At 40.8% G+C, this 26,697-nt stretch overlaps 4 protein-coding genes across 4 annotated transcripts; all 4 read right to left on the bottom strand.

Annotated features, from left to right (window-relative positions):
* Positions 1–542: 542 nt before the first annotated feature.
* Positions 543–4,725, bottom strand: LOC117791276. Its single transcript, XM_034630984.1, has 4 exons — positions 4,015–4,725; positions 2,968–3,130; positions 2,648–2,834; positions 543–2,595 (listed from the first exon to the last, which is right to left on the bottom strand). Exons 1-4 carry the CDS (start codon positions 4,532–4,534, stop codon positions 655–657), a joined length of 2,811 nt encoding a protein of 936 aa, XP_034486875.1. The 5' UTR covers positions 4,535–4,725; the 3' UTR covers positions 543–654.
* A 177-nt stretch (positions 4,726–4,902) lies between these two features.
* Positions 4,903–8,756, bottom strand: LOC117791278. Its single transcript, XM_034630985.1, has 3 exons — positions 8,255–8,756; positions 6,943–8,196; positions 4,903–6,082 (listed from the first exon to the last, which is right to left on the bottom strand). Exons 1-3 carry the CDS (start codon positions 8,686–8,688, stop codon positions 5,038–5,040), a joined length of 2,733 nt encoding a protein of 910 aa, XP_034486876.1. The 5' UTR covers positions 8,689–8,756; the 3' UTR covers positions 4,903–5,037.
* Positions 8,757–9,256: 500 nt separating this feature from the next.
* On the bottom strand, positions 9,257–10,581 carry LOC117791280 (triosephosphate isomerase). The gene is made up of 3 exons (XM_034630987.1): positions 10,426–10,581; positions 9,676–10,248; positions 9,257–9,614 (listed from the first exon to the last, which is right to left on the bottom strand). The coding sequence occupies exons 1-3, from the start codon at positions 10,564–10,566 to the stop codon at positions 9,408–9,410; spliced, it is 921 nt and encodes a 306-aa protein (XP_034486878.1). The 5' UTR covers positions 10,567–10,581; the 3' UTR covers positions 9,257–9,407.
* Positions 10,582–11,505: 924 nt separating this feature from the next.
* On the bottom strand, positions 11,506–16,496 carry LOC117791279. The gene is given in 4 exon segments (XM_034630986.1): positions 11,506–12,473; positions 12,475–13,187; positions 13,264–13,965; positions 15,793–16,496. Coding segments are annotated over 4 exon segments (2,379 nt in total). The 5' UTR covers positions 16,283–16,496; the 3' UTR covers positions 11,506–11,999.
* Between the last annotated feature and the right edge of the window lie 10,201 nt (positions 16,497–26,697).

Genomic DNA, 26,697 nt, shown 5'->3' with positions numbered 1-26,697 from the left:
ACCAAAAAAGACTAAATTATTTATTTATTGCGTGGAAAAACGTCACAATGTGTGGCATGGTAAGATACTTGCGCTGTTTGTGCCACAAATTGCAAGTACTTAACAGTTGCAGTTGATTTTGTGGTTATATCATCGCTGCCAGCAGCGCGACAAAGGTTAGATAAACAAACAATTTTGATAAACAAACATTTGTGCAACCAAGGAAAATTGGGCAATAAAAAGATGTCAGCGTGGAAAACTGTTATTTGTATTTCATTTATAGGCAAGGTCAGTTGCGATGTAATAGATATCGAAAATATTTTCTTTTACTTATGATAAAAAAAAATCAACTTTAAGACAGCTAACTGTCTGACTGGCTTTATTTAAAAGTGGAGGAGTCTCCAGTTCTGGAAATAGCGCTATCGAATCTAACGTTATGAATGTCTCTTTGGGAAATTAACCTAATATTTTCTTCGTACTCGAGTTTCGAACAGAATTTTAGTTCCAGTTCTTTTCAAAAATAAAAATCGTACAAGAATCCGTAAATAAAAAGCAAAAATCGATTATAAAAGTATTAATATTGGGATACATATTTATTATATGTTTTTCTCGAAACTAGAATGTTCTGAATGTTTAACTAAAACTGTAATATTAAAATATCATAATTTTGAATAACTATATGATGAACTTTTCGTTCTGACTGATGTCGAATCGGACCCTTTTCGACTCCGAATCTCTCGATCGCTGGAACTGTAACGCTGTGGGAGGATGAGAGGCGCGGTTGAGTCGTTGCAAGCGATCCACTTGCTGAGGAGCCGTCGCTTGAGGATCGCGTCTTATGAAATACTTTGGACCGATGTCGGTAGTGCTCGAGAAGCCGCCCTCTTGACGCGGTCGAGGGGCACCATGAAAAGGTCGCTTCGCTTTCTTTTTGGGTGGATTACGCATCTTTGGAGGCTTCGGCTGGCGATGCACAAATCCCTTGCCGAAGATCCAATCGAATTTACCTTGACGCTCGCCAACCACACAACCGCCGTACTGCACTTGGGCGTTGGGCGGATGCGGATACATTGTGGGCATGGCCCAGTCATTCTCATTGTACTGAGTCTCCGTGTGCGTTATGTGCGTCGCCTTCAAGCGCTCCGGATGCATTAGACCCGCCGGAGGTGTGACACCAAAGTCAAACTCCGCCTCGCTGTCCGAGGTGTCCGAGAGCACGAGATCGTACTCACAGCTGTCCATGTTCCGTTTAATGCACTGCCGTTGCACCTCCTCCACCAGTTGCTTCTTGTCGATGAAGCTGCGACAGTAGCATTCCATCACCGGCTTGTGGCACTTGCACTTGCTGAAGCCCATGTTCTTCAGGCAACGTTTCATCTCCCGCACCTGCTTCAGCAGTGGATTCTTGACAATGCGAAACTGAACGGGCTTCATGTTGGCATAGGGATTCGCAGCCCGCTTTAAGGTGTCCGCATCCTTGAGGGGACGCAGCGTGATGAGATACTCATCGTTCTTCTTCTCAATGTGCAGTGTCGGCAACTGGACCAGATCCTCGGGTTTCTCCTCGTGATCTATGGGCGGGCAAGGCTTTTGATTGTGATAGGACATGTACTTGGATATGGGTATGCTGTCCACGGGAAAGTCCTTGAGAAAGTAGCTCATCAGCTCACGTATGGAACGACGAATGGCACCTGGACGCCAGCCCGGTCGCTGGGCAAGCGGATGCTGTGTCCACAGCCAACCCATGTGGGCGGGCACCTTGTGCTCATCCTCACGACAGTGGGCGTGGCCATGTCTCCTATGCTCAAGGGGATCCACGGGCGTGTAGAGCCGCGACTTTACGTACATTTTCTGTCGCTTTGGATGTCGCTTTCGCATTTTGATCATTCCACAGGAACTGCCTCCTTTGGATGTGGATTTGTTGACACCGCGTCGCCGGGTGGCCTTTGCCAGTTTACAGGCTTCATCGCAAATCTCTTTGATCTTGGCCTTCTTATTCTCGTCGCCGTCAGCACCGTAAAAGAGGTTTCTAAGCTCCGTAAATACATTGACCAGATCTGGCGGCTTCGCCTTCTGCGAGGACTTTGAAACCCCGGGACATGTCTGAGCGGATTTGCACTTCTTGATGCTCTGCTTGAGAGCCTTGTAGTCCTGCACAATGGATTCAAAGCCTTCCGATGCCTTGCCCTCAGTGTGCTGTTCGCAGGTCTGAGAGCAGGCAACAGATCCCTGATCAGCGGCGTTCGGATCGACGCCCAAAGAGTCGAAGAATTCGACGAGTATATCCTTGGCTGTGGCCTTCTCATTGTAGTCCTTCTCCTCGAATTCGGGCAACGGTTTGTAGCCACAATGAGGACAGGCGGCGATCTGTGGCAGCCAGGACACATCCTCATGACAGACGGGACATTCCCGTTCCCGCTTAATGCCCATTTGCTTTAACTTTGGCGGCGCAATCGGAGGACACATGCGATTCGTATTGCCGCTTCCCAAATGAGATGTCACCGAGAACTGTCCGCCTGGGCCAGCAGATGCCTTTATATCCAAGCATCCCGCATTATTGTCCGTCAAGCCATAGATGGAGTAGGGACCAGCCATGTCAATCAGTTTCTTGCTCGACTGAAATCGATGGAGCGTTAGTTCTCTAAGATATACTGCGCATCTGACTCACCTCAGTGCCGGCTTTCCTTCTCGAAATGGCATTATCGGAGCTTTTGCACAAGCAGGAGGAATCACCAGAAGGATCCTCAATGCTAGCGAAGCCCAGACAGGGATCTGTGGATGAGCTGGCACCACTCTGTGAATTGAGGCCCATCATGTCCCCACAAGCGTCGTCGTTGGTCTCGTCGTCTTCCGAGCTGCAAAGGTCCGTGTCCATATCCATTACTCTATTGAATTTCAGGGGTGCGCTATCGCCTTTTAGATGGCTCCAGGCTCCAGGCTCCAGCAGAGAGCACAGGAGAGGAGTGGAGAGGAGAGGAGCTTACTTACACATCGAGGGACTGACATCGCATGTGCATCGAGAGCCTTAAAGTGCACATACCGACGGTACAGCCCTTGCAGGTCAGCTCAACGTTGGCGGTATAAACGACTTCCTGAAGGGTATTCGTCATTCGTAGAATGACAGACTCGGGTGGGACAAAACAGCCACGCCCTTTAATTCGAATTATTAGTAAACTTATAAATATAAATATTAAAGTGCATCGATTTGTATGGGCCAAAAAAAAAACTGGCAAATGGTAATCTACGGTCAATTCTAAGATGTTTTCCTCAAGAAATCATAGTTCTAAAATCAATTCTAGGCCCCGCTTTTGAAGTTGAAAAACGTGTTTTTTTACATTTTTATCATGAAATATTACCATATCTTTAGGATTTTTAGTCCGATCCTAACCAGATTGGTATCAAAGCTCGTGTTAGAACCAGCACTTTAAAATACAAAGAGAAATTGTACTTGCGAGGTCTAAAAATTCAATTTCAACTCAAAAGCGGGGACTACTCTGAAAAAAAAAACCAACTTTTAATATCAAAAACATTCATCTAAAATATTTTGTTCTTAAGATAAGATTATTTTAAGAGCAAATTACTAAAACTAAGATTGTTAATCTAAGAAACCTAAAGCTCTTAATATAAGAATAAAAATCTTAAATTGTTAGGAAAGTATAAATAGATACTATTTCGTATCAAACCGTTGTGAAGCAGTAGGCGGCGGCTCGAATCCCACTCGTAACAAATTATATTAACATTTATAAAATTACTAAAACAAAATTGAACGTAAATAAATTCAAATTTATAAATAAAAAGAATTATAAATATACAAAATATAATTTAATTTATTGTATTAATTGTATTTATTAAAATTGTAGTTTTGAGACCAAAATCTTGATTTTAGAACATTTTTTTCATTAGTTAATTAATTAATTTTAGAACTATAGTTTCTTAGTAGAAACATCTTACAATTGACCATAGTTTACGAATATGTTGTACCATTTTTTTTTTTCGAAAAAATCGATGCACCCTATTAAATATTCATCTGCTTACCTATCTCTTTCTTCATGTATACGACGGACACAGAGATGCCCTCGTTCAGCTCCTTTTCCAGGCATTCGGCCAGCATGGAGAAGCGAGCGCTCGGTTCCTGTGGCAGACAGTTCACATTTATACGATTGGAGCATAGAATTGGCTTGCAGCCCCGACATATGTTGGCAGTAATCCTTAATTGTTCGGGACACTCAAAGTCCCTGCCGGGCATATAGAGTTTCATGCAGATCATGTTCGCAGTGAAGCAACGGAAATTCTCCTTATTGGCTTTATTCTTTTTCCCCTTCTTCGATGGACCGCATTGCAACTCATCGGTATCCTCGTTGGCAGCATCTTTGGCCATTTGCATTTGAAATGCCGTTGAACAGCAAACACTCTTGTCCTTATCCTTGCCATTCTTGCCCTTCTTACCCTTGCCATCGTCACATGGCGGCTGAACCTGTCTTGTGGAACAGCGTATATAGTCCTTCTTATCCCTGCTTAACTCATTTGAGGCCCAACAGCACGGTGCCTTCGACATAACGAATAACGTTCGAGAAGTGTTTATTAAAAATTTAATTTGGATTGCTACCCGGTTAAATATCAAGGAAAAACACAAATAATTTCACTGCAACAAATTTATATATGCTAGAGCCTGGAAGCTAACGCCCTGAAATTTCAATAGAGTATGATACAAATGCCGAACAAAAAGGCCTATCAATGAAAAAATCTGACTACAGAAGTATCATGGCATACTTGATGAATGAAACCAAAGAAAACGTCGGTGAATACTTGATCAAATATAGTTAGGGAATTAAAATAAACGTTTCCAAATGAGAGAACCACATTGGGTTTATCATCAACAAAAACTATGATATCCTAACCATAATACATATTAAGATCAAGAGATGTGCGGAATTAAACATTTATTTACGTCATGTCTCATCTTTTCTTACATCGATTTTTTGAATTTTTTCAACTTTTACTTAAAATTTTCATTGTTTTTTTTTTTTAATTTTTTAAAATATTTTTAAGTTTCTTTTATCACCAAATAGGTCCATTATCGTAGGTAATTGATGTTTGATTCGCAGCATTCGATTTATGCCATTTGCGCTTTATTGTGTAATTATTTTGAAGACTGCCATCATATCCTCCTTTTTGTCTTCCCTTTGATTTCTTCTCGTTTTTTGGCTTGTTGATCGTCTTGGGTGGCCTTGGCTCGCGATGCACGTAACCCTTGCCTAGAATCCAGGGGAATCTGCCACGACGTTCGCCGACAACGCATCCGCCGTATTGAACGAGGGCGCTGGGCGGATGTGGGAACATTGTGGGCATGGCCCAATCATTGGGATCGTACTGCGTCTCACTGTGTACAATGTCGGGCTTTTGGAGGCGCTCGGGTTTAACGACACCTGCCGGCGGCGTGACTCCAAACTCCAGTTCATTCTCACTGTCACTTTCAGATAGATCGCTGTAGATGAAGGTATCGGAAATATCTCCCCAGCCACGTTCTTCGCCCAACTTCTTCACTGCATGCTCTACGATCTTCTTGTCAACATGGGAGCGACAAAAGCAACTGGCAATTGGCTGATTGCAGGTGCAGACGGGATGACCGCTATCCTTCAGACTAATCTTAATCTGACGCTTTCCCGCCTCAATCGGATCCTTGACGATGCGAAAAACAACGGGCTTCATGTTCGCATATGGATTGGCAGCCACAGCAAGGGTCTTGGGATCCTTGAGGGGTCTCAATGTGATCGTAAACTCGTCATGTTTCTTGCTTATATGCAATGTCGGATGTTGAACCAGCTGCTCCGGTTCATTGGACTCTTCGCCCTTTCTTTGTCCTCGTCGGCGACAGTGTCTGCGAGAAGTACTCACAACGTCGACGGGATAATCACTCAGGAAGTAGGCCATCAGTTCGCGAATGGGCTTCGCAATGGCACCGGGCTTCCAGCATCTGTGACGCGCCAACTCACTTTCAGTCCACATCCATCCCATGTTGCAGGGCACTCTGGCACTGCCCCGAGTGCAGCAGAGATGTGTCTTCACAGGATTTACCGGTTCCTTTCGCACCAGGAAGGTATAGCTACAGAGAAGATTGGATAAATTTAAAGATTAATTCATTAACTTAATTTAATTATAAATTAAAATTTTTTATTTAAAAAATTGCTTATTTAAAAAAAGTAAAAGTCTAAGCCGATGGATCTAATAATTTTTTATCTTGAAAACAGAGAAAAGATAACTATATAAGGAAATGTTTGTCTTGACAAAGTGAATACTAAATTATTTCTTAATTTTAAATATAATACAAAATTTTATGTTATAACTTATAACCAAAGAATCAAACCGAAACCAATAAAGGTTACGGTTTCGGTTCCGGTACGCTCCGAAACAACTAATTTGATTTAATAAAATTTGAATGCAGATTAAATTAAGATGCCAAACCATGATCAAAATGACATTCCGCTTGAAAATCGATACAGTTTTGCCAAAGTTATGACAGTTCGAAGTTGCTTGAGCCTCTGATCTAGCGACTTTACAAGTCAAAATATTTCTTAATTTTGACATGATATTTTACAAGTAAATGAAAGGCCTCAGAATCAAGTTTAAAGTTGAGACTTAAACATTTAATTTTTTTAAATTCAAAGAGGGAATCCTTACCATCAACATAGAACGATAGTCGAAAAATAAAAAAAATGAACCAAATTTGAATGCAGTTTGAAACAAGAGATTAAATCACGATCAAAATGGCATTTCGATTGAAAATCGGTTAAATATTCTTGAAGTTATGACAGTTGGAAGTTGAAAGAGAATTAATTTCAGTTACGGTACTAAAAATGAAACGGTTAGTTTCGGTTAACGGCTCCGATACCGGTTGCGGTGTTATTCCCTAGTTATAACTGCTTTAAATTGATGTTAAAGAAATTAATGAAATGAAAAACTCACCGCTTGGAGCGTGAACGTCGTTGAGTTTTTCGGTTCTTCTTTTTCTTTAACTTGCTTGGATAAGTTTCGTCGATCTCCTTGAGCGTCTTCTTCAAGCTTGCCGATTTGCCCGTCTTTCCCTTCTTTCCCGACTTTCCCTGCTTACCCGACTTTTTCTGATTCTCTGACTTTACTGTCATTCCTGTTGCCTCCTCCGCTGGTTTCTTTCTATCACTGTAATTATCGCGCATTTCCGTGAAAATGTTCACCAATTGTTCACGTCGTTGCGATGCCGTCGATGTCTTCTTCTTTAGAGTTTTGACAGAGGCCTGGGGTGAAGCTTGAAGCGATGCCGGAACCTTCGTCTTGCTGACCGATTTGAAGAGTTGTTCACACATGTCTCGAATGCGACAACGTGTGCAAACTCTCTCTGGATTGCAGGTGCATTCTTTGGGCAGTTTTTTGATAGTCTGATCTGATCCTGCGCCATTCACACAGGCGGAGTGTCTTCTCTGATTATCGTCCTGACTTTGCAGCTTCGTCTGTATGTAATGATTGCGGAGAACCTCTGCTGCCGTGGCCGTCTCATCGAAGGGCTCCTCGCTGGGCTGTTCCATGTCTAGGCGCTTGTAGCCGCAATACGGACAGGCGGCAATCTTGGGTAACCAGGTGATGTTAGCATTGCACACGGGACAGAGAAGAGGCGGTTTGTACTTGGTGTTCATCAGGGCTGGAGGCCCAATTGGAGGACACACACCCAGCGCACGTTTGCGATTTTCCTCCAGCTCTTGGATCTGATGTGGCAATAGATCAAGATTGTTCACATGTTGACTTTCCTCCTCGTCGTCATCCAAGACATCTGACCAGAATTCTAGAGGTGAAAACGAGCTACTGTTGCTGGTCTTGTCACACTTGCATTTCTCGGCTCGAGAACGAGAATGTCCCGAGGGCGGAGTGGGAGTGTGTTCTCGATCTATCTCCAGATCTAGAAGCAGTTTCTTGAGCAGCTTACGCTCACGATCCTTTGTCTGATCCAGCTCTGGCGGTGGCTTAACTCCTCTTATGAAGCATCCGCAATCCTCAGCAGTTGGATCACTCTTCGCGTGGATGCAGTTAAAGGGTGCCCCAGCATGCGACATCAGGCGCTCATCGGTGATGCAAGTGGTGGCTGCACATCTGCCGGATCGTCCCAGGGTAAAGATAACGTCACGGGGATTCACCGATTTGTCCAGTGGCCGACATATATCATAGCATCCGAACTGCTGCAAACGAGTGCTGAGAGCAGAAAACACCTAAAGTTATTCTCAAATATATGAGATTATGATTAACTTACTCCAGATCGGGATCCGCTGAGCTGAGTTTGATGTTCAATTCGAGGGAGCCTACATTCTTTTTATCCTTTTGCAGCTGTACTGTGACCACCTCGTTGACCTTGAATGTCTGATTGGTCAACTGTCGGAGCCCGGGATCCGACAACATCGCATTGCCGGACCCCACTATCTCGTTGTTGTCGTAGACTGTTACGCAGACACCCTTGGAACTGAGCGACCCGATGAGATCACAAGGACTCGTCATAAATTCACCCAACGGCCTGTTGGGAAAATATTTAACCAGTATACGGTTTGGCGGCAGATCGACAAAGTCCTGAAATAGTCGAAGACTAAATGTGCGATCCGCTTCTCCCTTCTCATCCTTGGGAAGATCTGGAAGCTTGGCTTTCTGCACAATGACATCATATCTATAATTCTGCTTAAGGGGTTCCATCATATCAATTATCAATAAATATATATCTATATAGACTAAATAAAAGTCTTTCCAAATTCAGATTGGGTTTCTGTTCACACGACTTTTCGCAATTTCCCAAATCCTTTACAATTTTGTAAAAAAAATTCGAAAATTTTAATCATAAAAAATTTGTAGCTAAAAAAACGTTGCGTTTTAAAATGAGAACAAACTGAAATGATAACTATTACTATGATATAGGTATACACAATAGAAAAAAAAATCAGAAAACAATTTCAGGTTACTACGTTTATCGAAAAAGCTCCAAATTTGTGGGAATTTTAAAGAAACCACATCAGAAATCATACATAATTAAAATTTTCAGCCAATTCATGATGTAAAATAGCTTTTGTTTTATATTAATAACATTTATTTTGTGATCTTAGCGTCCAAAATGTTAAATATATATTAAATTGAATGTAATTCAAATAAGCCTAAGAGAATCATCCACTGTCATTACAAATGTCTCAAAATTTTCAAAAAAAAGGTTAAATAAATAATGAATGAACAGTGACTTCTTTGGAGACATAGGTTTTTGAACTACATTCGATTACTATTATCGAGTGGCATCGCTAATCGATAGACAACAAATTTTAATTTGCGCTTAATGCAAGTTTCACATCCGGTTAACAAGTTCTTCTTTCTTTTGGGCAGTTTTGGAGCTGCTTTCTCAGCCCAAGCAAGTTGACGTCCAGCGACTGTTTCTACTTGCGGGCATTGATGATCTCAACGAACTCGGGCTTCAGGGAGGCGCCACCGACAAGGAAGCCATCGATGTCGGGCTTCTTGGCCAGCTCCTTGGCATTGGCAGCGGTCACAGAGCCGCCGTATTGAATGCGCAGGGAATCGGAGACATCCTGGGAGATGTTATCCACCAGCCACTTTCTCAGGAAGGCGTGCACCTCTTGGGCCTGCAGTATAAAAAGAATATTAGTAAAAGTAAGTAACTATTAAGGCGAACTATCTTTTCACCTGGTCGGGTGTGGCAGTCTTGCCGGTGCCAATGGCCCAGACGGGCTCGTAGGCAACGACCACGTTCTTCCAGTCCTTGATCTTCTTGGCATAGGCGCACATCTGGCGGGCAACCACCTCGTTGGTCTTGCCCGACTCGCGCTCCTCGAGGGTCTCGCCAATGCAGGCAATCACCTTGAGGCCCTCGGCCAATGCGTGCTCCGCCTTCTCGGCAATCAGATCGTCGGATTCATTGAAGATGGCACGACGCTCCGAGTGTCCCAGAATAACCCAATCGGCGCCAATGTCCTTCAGCATGGCAGGTGAAATCTCGCCGGTGAAGGCTCCCTTGGCCACCTTGTAGGCATTCTGTCCGGCGACACCGATGCTGCAGGGCAGCAGATTGCGGACGTACATCAGATAGATGGCCGGGCAGCCGATGACCACCTCAGTGTTGGCATCCAGAGATGCATCGCTCAGAGTCTTGCAGATCTCGGCAATGGTCTTCTGGTCTCCATTCATCTTCCAGTTTCCACCAACGCAAAACTTACGGTTAGCCATGTTGCAGCCGGATTCAGAGAAATTTGCAAAAAACTACACACGCCCAAAGGTGGAGGACAGAAGGAGAGTAATAAAGATTGGGTTACAGTTTAGCTATTAGTACTTGACAATTTTGATAAGTAACAATTTTGATTGATAAATCGCCGCAAAATTTGTAGCGGCAAAAAAACACACCCACCTCGAATGTAATCAACTGATGTACTAACTAACCTTCTTCTGACCTTCATATGTCTTCCATTGGCACTTGAAAAGCTTTGGAAAAACAGCTGTGAATTTGCCCAATAGAGCTTGCGATACAACGCTTTTAAGCGCATCCAGCGTCAAGTCTGTCGGACTTTGGTTGTTGTCCATGATAGACTTCGGTTCATTCGGTTCCCTTTTATGCTCCAATATTTTTGTATAGATTCGCTGATTGACCTGGTTGTTTCTCCTTAAATTGCAGCACACGCTCGTCGATCCCAAAAACATTCTGATTGACAAAGAACTTCTACTAATTTTGTCAGTTTTTTGTAAAAACATTTTGATGCTCATACAGAACAGCATAAGGTGCCAGGCTTGCTCCGGCCTTAAGTTATAAATTATATAAATAACAAATAATTCTTTACACCTTAATTTATATTTTGCATCTTATAATTTAATTTATTATAATATTATTTAATTGTCGATTTTACATTTTTACTTTTTAATTTCACTTAAACTCTAATCATATCTAATTTTCTTCCTGTCGACTGTTTTTAGTCGACTTTAAAAACAGAAACACATTAATAAATCAAAATATTTCATAAGTTTTCGCGTCTTAGTTCAATTAGTTCCATTTAGCGGAGACACGAACTTATGCTAAGCTTTAAAGCTTTTGGAAAACCTGTTGGAATGTAACAGCTGTTTAACCACTGCTTCCATGCATTCCCAACGAAATGACCTAAAAAATGCCAAAAAAAAATACACGATTATTTATTACTAATTAACGTTATTATAAAATATTTTTGTTTGACAATAGAGAGAAATTAGTTACATTTATTTAAGACAAGTACTCACAATGAACTTTAAAGCATTTTGATGCTACTTGGAATGTCACAACCGAAAAAAATACCATTAAATAAAATAATGTACTATTTAAAAGATACAAATTTTTTGTCATTAAAACTACACATATGTATATTATTATATAAAGAAAACATCTGCTTTTTTTCGAATTCCACGCCTTGCCTTGATAATGTCCTAATAAAGACCAAAAAACGTATGAACTTTATAGTTTTAGTATTTAATATATTTATTTTAATTAATCTGCAACTATACATTTAAACTACACATTTACATAAACATATTTTGGTTTTCACAGACGTTCCAAGTATACTCCGATAAATACACATGCATATGTAGGATTATCATAAGACACCCAAAAAGTTCTAAGCGATCCACATACATACATTCATATGTTTGTTTGTTTTTTGTTTTTTTAAATACGAGTATGCACAAAATACATTAATTTGCTTAAATTCACTTTAGGTTTAACATTAGGTTTCAGTTAAAACAATTAACTATTTCAATGTAGTTAAATGGAAAATAAATGCGCATAATTCTTTAATATCAACTGGAATTCCATCTAGATCGCAGTGATCTTAAGTTTCCAGTTGTGTGATACATTGATCAATAACTCGGATGAACTTAAAAAATAAAAGCTTTGACTTGCGAGTATTTTTCTAGAGTTTGCCTGCCGCTTGCGGGGAGGGAGGAGGGGTGGGATTGGAAGCTGAATTAGTAGGATCATTGGGGTCAACCCGAGGTCAACTGTCATCGCTGACAGCGACTAGGGATGACGAGGACGAGGCTGAGGTCGAGGCCAATGCATTGATGGTCAGTCGAGAAGGTGGCGCTAATGTCGCCATTGTCGGCCCAGGAGGACGAGCAGAAGCTGGTTCCACAGTTGCCTTGGGCTCCATAGGCGTTGTGGCATTTGGCTGGAATAGATTGAAGAGATTGGAATGCTGCATGAAGCTGCCCACCGATTTCAATGGACTAAAGAAATGTTCATGGCTCTGCACCGGCTGCTCCGAGTGCCTAACTCTGAGATTATTGTTATGCTGGTCGCTGGAGCAAGCCTCAACTGGACTCGTCGGCTTCTGTTCACCGTTGCAGGAGCAGGAACGACTCTTCTTGCGTGAGTTTCTCGTCAGCGCCGTCGACTTGCGATACTTGGGCTTGTGGCCTGGCGTAAGGGGATTCGTTGCTCCATCGATGACATAGACGGCGTTGGTGGCACCTGTGTATGGCGGGGCGGGGCGGGGGCGGGGGCAGGCAGTGATCGCTGTTTGAGTTGCCGACGAGCAGCTTGGAACGCAGCTGATGCGGCAATGTGCCGTTGCTGGGCGAGGTGTGTGTGGAACTGGGCTCCCCTTCCCGCTGCAGTTCCAGCTCCCGCTCCGAGGACAGCTCGCTGTCCTGGATCACCGGCTGTTGGCTGTAATAGTCGGTGTCATCGGAGCGCAGTTTCTCGCGCATGACACAGGCCAGGGAGCGACGCAGCTCGACGGGATCAACGCCTTGGTAGTTGTTGCTGTTGCTGTTGGGCGCCACAAAGACATCCTCGTACTCGATGTCCTCCGGCAGACTGATGCCATCCTCCGGTCCTGTCGAGTAGTTATGGTTATCGTAGGAATAGGCGCTATCACAACGTTGTTGTTGTTGTTGCTGTTGTGGCGACTGCGCTGTTGCTGGCACTGAGACTGAGACGCTGCTGTCGTGGTCACTCTCCTGCTTGGCGCTGGGAAACTCGTAGCTAACCTCGCCGACCTCAGCCGCACTGGAGGCCTCCATAATGTTCCACATGTCCCGCTCAATGTTCGTGCTGACGGCGACGGCAGCGGCGACAGTTTGATTGATGTTGTTCACACAGGGACTGAGGACGCCACACTTGGGCAGCAGCTGGGAGTTCTTCAGCGCCTCCTGCTGCTGCCGGAGCCAAATGGGAGAATCTGTGGACGAATTGAGCATCATTAGCAAACCAAAAGTGCCAAGAGATTTAAGAAGACGACGCGCACTCACACTCACCCACATACATGCGCGGCTGCGTGGAGCGCATATTGGAGTCCATCGACTGCAGACGATGCTGACTGGCCACGGAGAAGCGGTGTATGGCCTCCGCCTGCTGATCAATGTCCACGCCCATCATCTTCAGCATCAAGTTCTTCAGCGCCAAGCGAAAGTCCTTCAGGTGATAGGCGTAAAGCACAGGATTCACCGCCGAATTGAGATGCGACAAGATGATGCAGAAGAGCGTCAACTTGGGATGCACATAGCAGTCCGGACAGAAGGCCTTGATGCAGTTGATCGTGTAGAGTGGTATCCAGCAGATCATGAAGAACAGCACTATGATTGAGAGATTCTGTGTCGCCTTCACATCCCGCTTACGTGCTGCCCCCAACACACGCAACATGGTGCCCGTGTGTCCCGGTCGACCCGGTGTCGTCACCTGCATCTGGGCGGTGGAGGAGCGACGACTCAAATCCGAGGCGGGATTCATGGTAACAATCTGTCGCACCTGCTTGATAATCACACGATAGATGTGCGTGTAGAAGGCCAACATGAGCAGTGCCGGGGTGATGATGGTGGCAAAGTAGAGAAACACCAGATAATTGTAGTCCATCACTTCGACAAAGAGACACTCCTGATCATGGGCCACGTCCGCATGCCAGCCAAAGAGCGGCAGAAAACCCACAATGGTTCCAGCCACCCAACACACCGAGATGATGACTGCAAGAAAGCGATGCACACTTGGATTAGCATTAGCAACTGACGAAGCCTTATGCGGCGACCATGTTCATGGTCCTTGACATGCTGACGTCATAGTCCTGCCCCCTTGCACCCTTGCACCCTTCGCCCCTTGACATGAGTCAACTGTCGATGGCAAAATGCTAATGAGAATTACAAATGTGTTGCACTTGTAGCACTCTGGTCATGAGATTGTTTGGCTTTGCATCTGCTGACAGTACATTGAACCACATGCACCACCAACCAAATGACGCACACACCAGCAACCCAAAACCAACCAAGTTTCTTTTTATGACTATTCGCCTACCTCATCAATGTCTGGCCGAAACTTTATGCCTCTGACACAAACTCATGCCAGTTGTTTAATTGCTTTGTTTGTATCTGAAAGATACTTTTATATTCATTAGGCAAAAGAACTGAAACAATTCCACTGCTTAAATTCCAATATAAGTAAATATTTCCTACAATGTCATTAAATTTAGCATATTTTTTAGCGCATCTTTTCGAAATTAGAGTAAATCTGATTTCATAAAAACATTGAGAAAATTTTGTTCATCAATCTTGATGACTACTACTCTTACTATTTTTTTTAGACCCCGTACTTAAAAAAAGTACAGGGGTCTATTGGGTTTGTTTTACCGAATATGTGCGTAACAGGCAGAAGGAGGCGTGGCAGACCCCATAAAGTATATATATTCTTGATCAGCATCAAAAGCCGAGTCGATATAGCAATGTCCGTCTGTCCGTCTGTCTGTCTGTCTGTCTGTCTGTCTGTCTGTCTGTATGAACACCTAGATCTCGGAGACTATAAGAGCTAGAGACCCCAAACTTGGTATGTGGGTTCCTCTGTATTGCAAGCTGATCAAGTTTATTTCAAAATTTGGTCACGCCCCCTTCATCGCCCACAAGTCGAAAAAAAAATTCATATCCAAATTATAAGAACAATTTAAAAGCTAGTGACACCAAATTTGGTATCGGACCACTATATCATATAGCGCCCGTAGGAACAATCGGTTGAAAATCAAGTTTTAGTATGAAAAACTTTTTTGTTTAATGAGATATTGTAACCAAACTGATACAATAAGCATATGACTTGGTTTTATATATCCCTTCCAAAGTTGGATCAAATCGGAGCACTATATCATATAGCTGTCATAGGACCGATCGGGCGAAAATCAAGTCTTAGTTTGAAAAACTTTTTTGTTTAATGAGATATCGTAACCAAACTAATTAAATATGTATAACAATTGGTTTTATATATCCTGTTCAAAGTTGGTTCAAATCGGACCACTATATCATATAGTTGTCATTGGACTGATCGGGCGAAAATCAAGTCTTAGTATAAAAATCTTTTATGTTTTATGAGACATTTTTACTAATGTACACTTTCCAAAATCCCTTCTAAACGCTTAATAAATTCTTAAATTGTATGATAATTGTCAATCATTCTGTCGGTCGGTCAGACAACTCTATGTGCTGAATTTAATGTGTGTATAAAAAAGATATATTTAAAAGGAAATAGATTTTAGTTATAGCCTATAGTTTTGCCTCATAGTTTTGCCTTTATCCCTCTTGCTCATGTTTCTTTATAATGACTTGACTTTTGTTGCTAATTTCCTGCCACAAAGCTGCAAGTTAAACCAGAACAATATGCAGTTTGCTGATAGTTGGGCATTAACAGTGTTTTGTTGAAAGTACTTTAGATTTGAAAACAAAAGAGCGTCAATGGGAGCAACAATAGACAAGTTAGCTGCCTTGCTTCGAAGGTGTCTTCCGATTTCACTCTTCGTCTCGTATACGAGTACTTACCGATGGCTGTGCGAGTTCGCACATTGCGGGAATAGGCCATGGGATAGAGGATGGCCCAGTAGCGATCCACGGAGACGGCAACCAGGCAGAATATTGAAATGGTGCAGAGCACCACCAGCAGCGAGACGGTGAAGAGGCAGGCATGCAGATTCCTGGGCAATCCAATGGATGCCAATATGGCAAACGGTACCCCCAACGATCCGACCAGAAAGTCGGCCATTGCCAGTGAGACAATGTAGTAGTTGGTGCGACGTCGCAGTTTACGTTCACGTCGGAACACAATGATGACCATCAGGTTGCCAATGATGCTGAAGATGGCGACGAGCACCTCAAAGACGGTGTATGGAATGTTCAACTCAATATCCGACTCCTCCTGTACTTTCGTATTGGCAGCAGCATTATACTGTGTTATTGGCAGACTTATCAGATTCGGCGACCCTTTCGTTCTGAATGCAAAATCGCTGTACGAGAAAAACCGAAACTCGGACATTTTTCGTGGATGGGGGGAAGGTCAGAGACAAGCAGCGAATTGACTAATTAAGTGTATTGGTATTGGTTGGCGATTTTCAATTATCTTGTGCTGCGATGCGCAATGTTGATGTTTTTAATTGACTTCGAGCGAGCATAAATAATACATGTTTCAAGTGCACGTTGCGTATTCGCCATGTTGCCATACGTCGTGTGGTCCCACAACAACGAAGCGTCCTTCACACACAAGCAGCTTTATGTTGTGGCTGGAAAAACAGAGAGAAAATTGGAAAAAACAATAAAAGGTAAATTAATCATTGTTCGGCATGTTTACACACACAAACACACACACAGCACACACACACACACAGCGCACACACACGTAAGTAATTGTAGCAATTTTTTAGGGCAATAAATTGATAAATACTTGCCAAAAATACGCTCGATAAACGGCCAACTGAGTGTCTAAAAATACACAACAACAATTTGGCTATTAGCCACTATCTTTACCGTTATATCTGTATCTGTGGCAGTTACGCGTGCAGCAAATACCAAATGGAGCCCTCTTGTTGCCCCTGCCTGCCTCTAGCTGCTCAGGATGCGACTTGTTTACCGCTAGTCGAGCATGAAAGTGCAACGAGTGAAGCGTGTGGCAAGTTGCAGACTTTTGTGGCAAATAGTCGCACAGCAAACTCTTTTGAGTTCATAAACGTCGTGATAAATGCACTTTGAGTTGCCAGCATTCAAGTGGCAACTGCTTTTCTCTGTGGCATTATTTAATTGGCCTCGTCGTCCTTGGGGCGATTTATCAGCACACGTATGTGGCAGCTAAGTGAATTTTGTGGTAACTGACTCTCAAAGCAAGTGGCATGCCACACTTCATCATCAGTCAGGCGACACTTTAAGTGGACACACTCTCTCTCTCTCTGTATCACTCTCTCTCTCTCTTTCTTGTCGTTAGAGCAAAGGCTTGTCAAATTAACGCTGCTCTTAGGAGCCAACGGACATGTCATAAACAATTGCTTTTCATTTATTGGCCTTTGGAAGTCATTACTATTTTGGTCTTGGCCAAATCAACCCTAAACTTGGTACCCCTACTATACAGCTGCCCTGCTCTCCTGCTCCCCTGGGAGGCGTGTTGGTTGCGTGCCAATGTCGCTCACTTTGCCGTAAGTCCTTTTGCGTAATTGGCTTTTGTCTAATTAATTCATTTCGAATGGCATTTACAATAAAGGCCAACAGGCAAGAGGCAATAAGGACATGCTTTTATAAAGTAACATTTGGTAATCCAATTCGAATTTCCATTTCTGCTTGAATTTACATTTGTATTCCGCTTGAAAAGCAGAACAAACAATCGACAAATATGCAATTGTTAACCTTTCTGGTCTGTCTGTATTGATTTAATTAATTTTGGCTAATACAATTAGCGCTTTGGACCTTGTATTTACACTTTAATAAATTGCGTGCGAGAAATTTCAAAAGTGCTTGGTCTAGGTGTCGCAGTTTCCCAGTTCAATGCACCATCAGACCAACATCAAATGTCAAGTTTTGATTTGTTTGAAGTCATTGGATATGCAATATGAAACGCTTTGAATGACAAGCATAATTAAAATTGTTTGTTGCCTAGGAGACAGCTCAGTGTGTACATGTGATTGCGGTACGTGAGTGGCAAATCAATTCCTTGTGGTCCCCTGTGTGTGACCTTATGCTATCTCAAGGCAAACTATCCACACTGCGTATGCGTAACACACATAACTCATACGCCCCCATGCGCAACCCCTTGCAAGCAAAACTCAGCTCAACTTTTTGCCATAAAGTGAGATGATAAAGATGACATTGTCGAGTCATGAGTGAAACAAGCATCCTCCCTTCTCATGTGCAAATGCTGTCAAAATCAGCACAAAATGGCTCTTAACACGCTTTGGCCTTGCTTCTTATCAAATCTTTTTTCTTTTGGCAAACGCCCAAAATTTGCTTCCAACTGGCTGCATTTATCTTAATGCATTCTGCATGTCTGCCTCCTGTTTTCCAAATGTGGCACCCCCATCGTGGCCTTCATCGCCACGTGCCACATCGCGAACTGCAAGCACTTCTGGAAATGATTCACAGTCTCTGCCTTAGAACTCCAAACAATTTATTTTCACACCACATGTAATGCTAAGTCAACATACATTTATTACTGCTCAACTTGAATGATTCACACATTCTTAAAAGAAAAATTGGCATATGTGGGTAGCCAACTGAGCGATTTCAATGAAATCAATTTGTTTGCACAGCATAAACAGTTTTTTATTGAAACATAAACATTTTTGACCTCTAAAACACGTTTGGCCACATTAAATATATATAAATATAATATGAAATGTCTCAACATACATATTAAGTTTAAACATTTCATTTTAAAATTAAAAGTTTGAAATATTCAAATATTGTATATTGAACATTAAAGTTAATCAAATGCAATATATTTATTAAATAAACTATTTATTTCAAGTGACAATTCTCAACTTTGTTTGGATAAAACACGTTTGGCCACATTAAATATATATAAATATAATATGAAATGTCTCAACATACATATTAAGTTTAAACATTTCATTTTAAAATTAAAAGTTTGAAATATTCAAATATTGTATATTGAACATTAAAGTTAATCAAATGCAATATATTTATTAAATAAACTATTTATTTCAAGTGACAATTCTCAACTTTGTTTGGATACTAACTTAAAATTTTTTCATACACAGATATGCCAATTGAAAGCCGTTTCAGAAACCAATAAAAACAGCTCAGATTACTGCGCCATCCCATTATTCATATTCCCAATCCATCTACATATATCTAAGTATATGCTAGTCAGGTACGCAGTTACTTTGTGTTTTTTTTCGCATTTTTGTACGTCGTCATTGGGCAGCACCATTAATTCTAATTTAATTAAAAAAATCAGGTGAGAACACTTAAATCGAAAGTGCTGGACTACTAGATACTCTCTACACAACTTTGACAAAAACTAATAGAGTTCTCTTTATTTCCAAAACTGTGTTAAAATTGCTTTTTTCTACGCAGATTATATTTACATAAATGTTAGAATAGTCTTTGTTAGACATTTTTATGGGCATTCGAGTTTAAATTGACCCAGAGAACAATTAAAACTCAAGTCCTGCAGAGAGTTTCCCAAGAGAAATGGCAGAGGCATCAATTGAAATGTAATTAATGAATTTGCAGCTGTTCGCTTGGAACTTATTTAGATTGAAAATGAATTAAACTTGGTCGCAATTCACTTTATATTAAGCAATGCAATATATTAGAGTCAAACAACGAGTGTATTTAATGAGTTTTAAGATGTAATTCCCAAACTGTTTGACATTACGCCATTTGGTGTTATGAATGAAAGTGCTGTCGTAATACGAGCAAATGAATTCTATTGGAATAGACAATAAATAGATCAAATAGTTCTTATCAGTTAATCAAAAACTACATATGTATTATCAGTATCGGAAGTACTATGAATTAGAATGAACATACTGCTGGTATTTAAATGCTTGCATCACGTGAGAATGTTGCAACTAGCAAAAAACTACGCAAAATGTAACTGGAAATGCAGCTGGAGATGAAGGTGGAGGTGATGGGAGGTGGAGTGGGGTAGACATCATGACGTATTTCGTTTATTTTGGACTATCCCATTATTCAAGTAGCCACACACTTATACTTAGTGGCATGTGCTCTATGTGGCCCATGTGACGCGTTTCCCATGTCAACCGTCGGGGCAAATAATCCAGGCGCGTGGAGACGAGGCGAGGAGAGGAGAGGAGAGACGTCTGCTGGCATTAGATAAATATGCGCAACAGTGTAAAGAGCAGTGAGTAACCGGCGGACAATTGAGCAAATAACATGTGCCTGTGATAATTTCGGCAATGGCCCAAAGTTAGCCAAAGTATTCAGGTAGCCAGGGCTAGGCTATCAACTACCTACTTCTTTCTCCTTCCTTTGCCCTGCTTCATCAATTGCTGATTTGTACATTGTCCTGTCAGGGGGCTCACATGTTGCTATCAGCAATTGCTCATCAATCGTTCACATATCTCAATTGCTTGGCCGACTAACAGACCAACGAACAACAGCAACAACTATAGGAGTTCTTATCAAGTTTGGTGTAAACATATGAGTAAATTGCACGTAATTAAATGTTATGAATTTGTTATCAACCGCTTGCTATTTTGTATGCTATTTTCCATTTCCCTAGCATTTTTTATTGAAACTTTTTACAGGCTGTCTGATTTGCAATTCATATGCAGAATTCATAGCAAAATTCTTTGCAGTCCAGTGAATTGATTAGTTTCTAGTGAAGCCATGCTTGACCTGAAACTTGACTTCAAATCAATCAAACATGCCTAATCTCTACCTCCATATGTGGAGGATGTTTGGCAATCTCCCAAAGGGGAGACTTTCCTGGACTGCGGTGCGTATGAGTAATATTCTATGCTTCAACAACTTTCACAAGAAGCTCTGACTCTGGTCATATCAAAGGCAATGGAAACCATAAAGCAGCACACAAAGAAACCTCTGGTTGTGGTTATTGTTGTTGTTGTTTGTATTGTTGTTGCTCTCGTTGTGTAATTGTTGAGCCATGTTGTGACCCCATTAAAAGCAACTCTGATTGAATTCGGCTTACGCTCGAAGAGTCAAAAAGTCACTAAGCAAATCCATCACAATCCCACTGCCAGTCCAGCCAAAAAAGCTTAAATAAAGGAGACAATGCTTGGCTTTAAAGCTGCTTAAAAAGTCCGCTGTCAAGGGCACGGCCGCAAAAAGGGAAAGTTGTGACTTTGCATAGAAAGCGCTGCTTAGTCGACTTTTGAAGTTCGGCAAACACTTTAAAAGGATAACGACAAAAGCAGCATCAACAAGAACAACAACAACATAAAAACGATGGGGAAACCAAGCAAATATTTACAAAACTAATAAAGATTCTATTGATGTTTGCTTGTTTTACAACAGTCTCTTTTTTTTTTTTGTATCCAATGTGATGGCATATTGGCCTTTCATTGACATTGGCTTGCCCCAACACAGAAACCCAGACATGCTCAAAAATGCCAACTGGTAAGTGGCAAGGTGCCGTCCATTCGCATTCACATTTACATTTACATTCACATTCACATTCGCAACCCACATTCACTTTCCAAGAAGACAAACTCAATGCGATGACAGCGCACACATCGTTTGCATTTTTTGTTGATTTTGACGCAATGACACGCATCTCGTTACAGTTGCCAGTTCCTGCCCTCTCCTCCCCCTCCCTCGCCCCCCTTCTCCCATCCCTCGGACTTGACTATTTGCGCAGCAGTTTGTCCTGGACAGCCTCTGTCCACAATCCTGAAAATGCGAACGAGAATGAACATGGAAATGCCAGAGTGACAGTCACAGTCACAGTCACTGCCACAGTCACTGTCGCAGTCACAGCCACAGTCAAACCTTCTGCGGACAAGTCAGCTTACGAGCATATCCTTGTCAGCTAATGGGGATATTGTACTTTTCATCCTGACAGCTCGTAAATTTTCACGTTTTACCACAAAGTTAGTGTGTGGAAGAATGATTAACCTGTGTTTATCTAGGAAACACAATCCCACATTATTTTTACAGCTAACTTCAAATGATATCACAGTTTGTCACTAATGATTCACATACATACATACAAAATTTAAATAGAAAGTGATTAGAATAAGAGACCACATAAAATATGATTAAAAATGCTAGAAATATTTTTTTATCGATATTTAAATATTTAGTCATTTAATGATTTTTTTTAAACTATTTATAATATAGCGCAGAATCTATTTGCATGTGTTTATTTATTTCTTATATAGATCTTTGATAATAAAGATAATAGAAATTATAAAATAATACACAGAAATAAGAACAATAGTTTCTCACACATTTTTCAGTCCTTATAATCAAATTAAATCATATATCTAAAGCTATTCAAATATATATCTATAAGTTAACTGCAGCAGTCGCTTGATTGAATCTACTCAAAGCTTAATATCAAAATTTCATGCCTAGCCATATTGAAATGTTTGTCAACAGTGTCTGCTGTCAGTTTGTGGCTGTCATAAGTCAATGCCTTTTAAATGGGCGCTTGCTTGGCAGTTAAATTTAATTACAGTGCCCAAAAGCGGACATTCACCAATTGCTGAAACTGGAGAATGGAGAGTGTGGGCAAAGGGGCAGAAGGGCAGCAGGGAGGACAGCTAATGATGTGTGGGTGCTGGTGATGTTCTTCATTAACGGCGTCCCAACTACGTGACCTCCTGACCATAGACAAGCATCCTTTTGTCGTGTCCCTCAAGGACTGTTGTTAAAACTAAAACCATTCCAACAAGTGGCGCACTTAGTTGAAATTTAATAAGTGGCCTGCCTGAGGGCAGCTCTCAGTGAGTACACTGAAAAAAAAAAAAGTTCTAAAATCAAGACATTGGTCTCAAAACTAAGAATTTTGCTCTAAAAAATTCGTCATGAAATTCTTAAATTAAGAAAACACATCTTGGTTTTAAGAACATTTTAAATAAGACCAAGTTCTTATATTAAGAATAAATTTTCTTAAAATTTTTTTTTTTTTTTAATTTTGACTTTTATACATTTTCTTTTGTCTTGGTAATTTTAAAAACGTTATTTTAACTTGTTACGACTGAAGCGGTTTCTTTAACCAGAGCGCCACGGGTCTCATATTAAATAGTACATATTTGTACTTTCCTAACAATTTAAGATTTTTACTCATATTTTAAGAAATTTGATATTTTAAATTGATATTCTTAGTATTAGTAATATAGTCTTAAGATGTTCTTATGTTAAGAACAAAATATTTAAGATGAATCTTCTTAATTTTAGAAGTTGCTCTTTTTTTCAGTGTACACAGAAATAAATTACTTGAAAATCAAGCCACTTTTTATTTAAGGTAAACATAAAATTAATTTTTTGCTTTCATCTGACGCGTCGCAGAAGTTGCTCCTTTCCGGCGGATGTGATGCGATCTCAACAAAGTTGCACAACAAAATTAATGCAAGCCGCGTGCTGGAACGGATAAGGGGTGTGTTTCGACCTTGACTGTGACGGTGACTGTGACACGGACCACCTGGCCAGCTAATCTCGGTTGCCAGAGAGTCAGAGCCCAAGACAATAAACACATTTTATTGCGTACAGTTTGACAAAAAATTGAGCAGAATCGAAATCGATTAATTAAACGATTTGGGCAGCTATAGGTATATTTATTTATACATATATACAAAAAAGCAACGCCACAATGGCAAAAACAATGAAAAATTATTCATCTTTTATCTTTAATTTTTATTTTTTTTCACCTAATTTAGCAATGTGACGTTAAAGCCAAGGATTTTTCGAGACGACGTGCAACTGTACAGGTACGCCATCACTGTTTGAATAATTGGGTGGTCTACTCCTGCAATTGAGCGGCTTATGAGTCACCGTTTAGAATACAACTGAATTTAATTCAATAACAAAAAAAAAAGCAAATGAAAAAAATCTACAAATTGGTAGTGTAAATTAACACTTGCCCCCTGAGTGTGTGGCAGCAATTTCAATAGCTGACTGTCATGTGAATAACGAATACTTTTGCGAGTAATTCAAGCTTATGATTTATTCACACACACACATACACACATTTATAACGATATAAAGACATAAAAATGCTGATCCACAGATTAATTAGGCCAGCAGACAAATCGCAACTGACTGATGGACCGATTGACTGATTGAGCGACTGACTGACTGACTGATTGCCACAGTGTGGGACAGCAATTATCTCAGACAAAATTAATGTGCAACGTGTGCACTGACATCGCTTAATGCCACAATTTCCACACAGTACATTGAATTCGCTTTTCTCTGTCATCACCACAGTGCAGTGTGGGTGAGTGTTTGTTGGTTGGTGGTTGGGGGTTGGGGGTTTGGTGGTTGCTGGTTGCTTGGCTGAGTCGCAAAATAGTTGCCAAAAACTGCGACACAAATGTGCCAATGATGTGCCATTGACATGCGTCTCCATCTCCCATTCCCAATCCCGTATTCCCAATGACAATGACCTTGCTCCAGACGCAATTTTATTTTTGTAATATTTTAATCAAAAGTCGGCATGAGAAAATGCATAGACGCAATTTGCCACAACACGTGTAATCCACTTTAGCCTCACAGTCATACACACTCCCACACACACACACACACACACACACACAGTTGTGGCAACACTAATCCCAACTCTGGACGCTGCAACAAGCAACGACTATTGCATTATGATAAAAGTTTATTTGAGGCTCAGCAGCAAATGGAAAGTTATGAGTTCGACTGGCATGTGTTGGTTGTATGGGTGAGTGGTTGGGTGGTTGGCTGGTTTCATGAGAAATTCCAATTTCATTGCTGATCAATAAAAATTTAATGCAATTGCGCGTGACAAAACAGAAACTTAAACCCATTGACTTGAATGAAAAGTTGTTGCCAGCATAAGTTAAAATGAGAGCGTTATATGATGAGTATTAATATTATATTATTCAGTTAACATTAGCTACAATTTCGGGGAATCATTTCTAATATAATAAATGATTAAACAAATATATGCGCAACACCTTTAAAGTGCCTTTTAAAGGTGCCAAAGTAAAATGGAATGTAAATAAAACGTGGCTGTTGTTGTTGTTGTTTAACGAGCAGAGTAAAGGTCACATGGTCACGAGTGTGTATCCGTGTGTGTGTGTAAGTGAGTGTGTGTCAGCTTAACTGCCCTCAACATGACACACATGAAGTCTGCTGCAAGCCTTACTAAAGGGTGCCATTAAAGTGACCAAGTGCCGTCAACATTAGGTGGACCACGCCCATGTTTATGCCCCCGCCCCACGCTTAGCTCAGCAACAACACAAAAGAGAGAGAGAGTAAAATGTTATCCATTGGGATTTGCCAGGCATCCATCATATCCATGCAACGTCTGTTCCCACTCCTCTCCTCTTCTTCTCTCTCTCTTTCACGTTGGGGTCGAGTGAACGAGCTGTCAAAATATTGACACCGGGTCTTTACTTAACCCGAAGGTCAACTGCACATTAATTGCAAGCAAAAGTGCGGCAAGAAGCTGCTTGGGGCGTGGCAAGTTGCAATATATAAATCTGCGACACTTTCAGGCCCAAGATGATTTATTGTGCGTGCCAATTTGCCATTGTAATTAGCGTTGTATTTATTTTCTAATTGAATGTTAATTGAAGTGGCCAAAACTTTGCTCGTATTTGATATTTTGGAATCAGAGTCGAATTCGCTGACGATTTTTGCGTGCGCTTTGTTTGCCAATGGCGAACATGCTAAAATCTGCGGCTGTTTACAGATTCGTGACTTACTTTTAATTCAAATAATCAAAACCAAATCAGACTTGTCCACTCTGCCGCTTGTTTTGCTTTTGGCAACAGCACACAAATAAACAAACAGACAGGCAAACAAATAAACAACTTTTCTGCAAACAAAACTCAATACAAATACAAATTCAAATGTCCGTTTTGCAGGTTGACGAAAGATGCTTTTAATATTTAAATAACTATCAACGATGGCGGAAAAATTGTGCTGCTGAAATTCGTATCTCTTCGTACCAGCTCGATAACTGTGGGTGTAGATACTTTTAAATCTGTAGATAGATTTTATTAGCGTCTAATGTTGTCTACGTTGCGCATTCGCACCGTTGCACACACGAATTAAACTCTTTGGCATTTCGTATGTGCTTAAATTAGAACACAAGGAAATGCCTATAGATAGCATAAAAGTATATTTAAAATATGTAATAGGATGATTTATCAAAATTAAGGAATGTTATATTGATTAGAGAAATAGAATTGTGAATAAACTATTGATTCAACAATTATTATGTCCACAACCTCTGTAAGTTTTCCAAGAATATTTCTATTTGTTGTTTAAAAATTTTTTTTTAATGTAAGTCAATTTAATCGGTAATTGGGAAATATATGCGACAATTATTGAATTATACTATGTATAGAAAATTAATAGTAAGTAATAAGTTTTATTTTTAGCATTTCAGCATGACAATATGTCGTTAGAAACTAATAGTATTTAGACAAAGCATGATATAACTTGTAACGATTGATTGACAAAGAAAACATGTTATCATGATTATAAATGGAAACCGATAAAATGTAAGCCTAGAATGATATAATTTATCAAAGATGTATTGTGAATATATTTACTATTTATTTACAGTGGTGATTAATTTCTTCCTCGCTGCTCCAACAGCAACACTCTCAGTAAGTTAATAAAAAGGGTAGCTCTTTGCCCATTAAAATAGCTTAGTAACTGCATTGGCACTTATGCTTAAAAAAAAACTAATGTAATATTTGTAGGTATATGTGTGTAGTTATGCCTCATTGGTCGACTCGAAGCACGTTCGGC

The sequence above is a fragment of the Drosophila innubila genome (genome assembly GCF_004354385.1).
Source record: "Drosophila innubila isolate TH190305 chromosome 3R unlocalized genomic scaffold, UK_Dinn_1.0 2_E_3R, whole genome shotgun sequence".
Classification (NCBI taxonomy): Eukaryota; Metazoa; Arthropoda; class Insecta; order Diptera; family Drosophilidae; genus Drosophila; species Drosophila innubila.
The sequence above is the reverse complement of the archived record's forward strand: the minus strand, read 5'-3'. Positions and strand labels throughout refer to the sequence as shown.

Coding starts and splice junctions, on each gene's coding strand:
- LOC117791276 (XM_034630984.1), bottom strand. CDS start 4,534: ATGTCGAAGGCACCGTGCTGTTGGGCCTCAAATGAGTTAAGCAGGGAT. Junction 3,131..4,014: donor ATACATGAAGAAAGAGATAG/GTAAGCAGATGA, acceptor TTCGAATTAAAG/GGCGTGGCTGTTTTGTCCCA. Junction 2,596..2,647: donor GAAGGAAAGCCGGCACTGAG/GTGAGTCAGATG, acceptor CATCGATTTCAG/TCGAGCAAGAAACTGATTGA.
- LOC117791278 (XM_034630985.1), bottom strand. CDS start 8,688: ATGATGGAACCCCTTAAGCAGAATTATAGATATGATGTCATTGTGCAG. Junction 8,197..8,254: donor TCAGCGGATCCCGATCTGGA/GTAAGTTAATCA, acceptor TTCTGCTCTCAG/CACTCGTTTGCAGCAGTTCG. Junction 6,083..6,942: donor CGACGTTCACGCTCCAAGCG/GTGAGTTTTTCA, acceptor TCTTCTCTGTAG/CTATACCTTCCTGGTGCGAA.
- LOC117791280 (XM_034630987.1), bottom strand. CDS start 10,566: ATGGACAACAACCAAAGTCCGACAGACTTGACGCTGGATGCGCTTAAA. Junction 10,249..10,425: donor CATATGAAGGTCAGAAGAAG/GTTAGTTAGTAC, acceptor GGGCGTGTGTAG/TTTTTTGCAAATTTCTCTGA. Junction 9,615..9,675: donor AGACTGCCACACCCGACCAG/GTGAAAAGATAG, acceptor TTTATACTGCAG/GCCCAAGAGGTGCACGCCTT.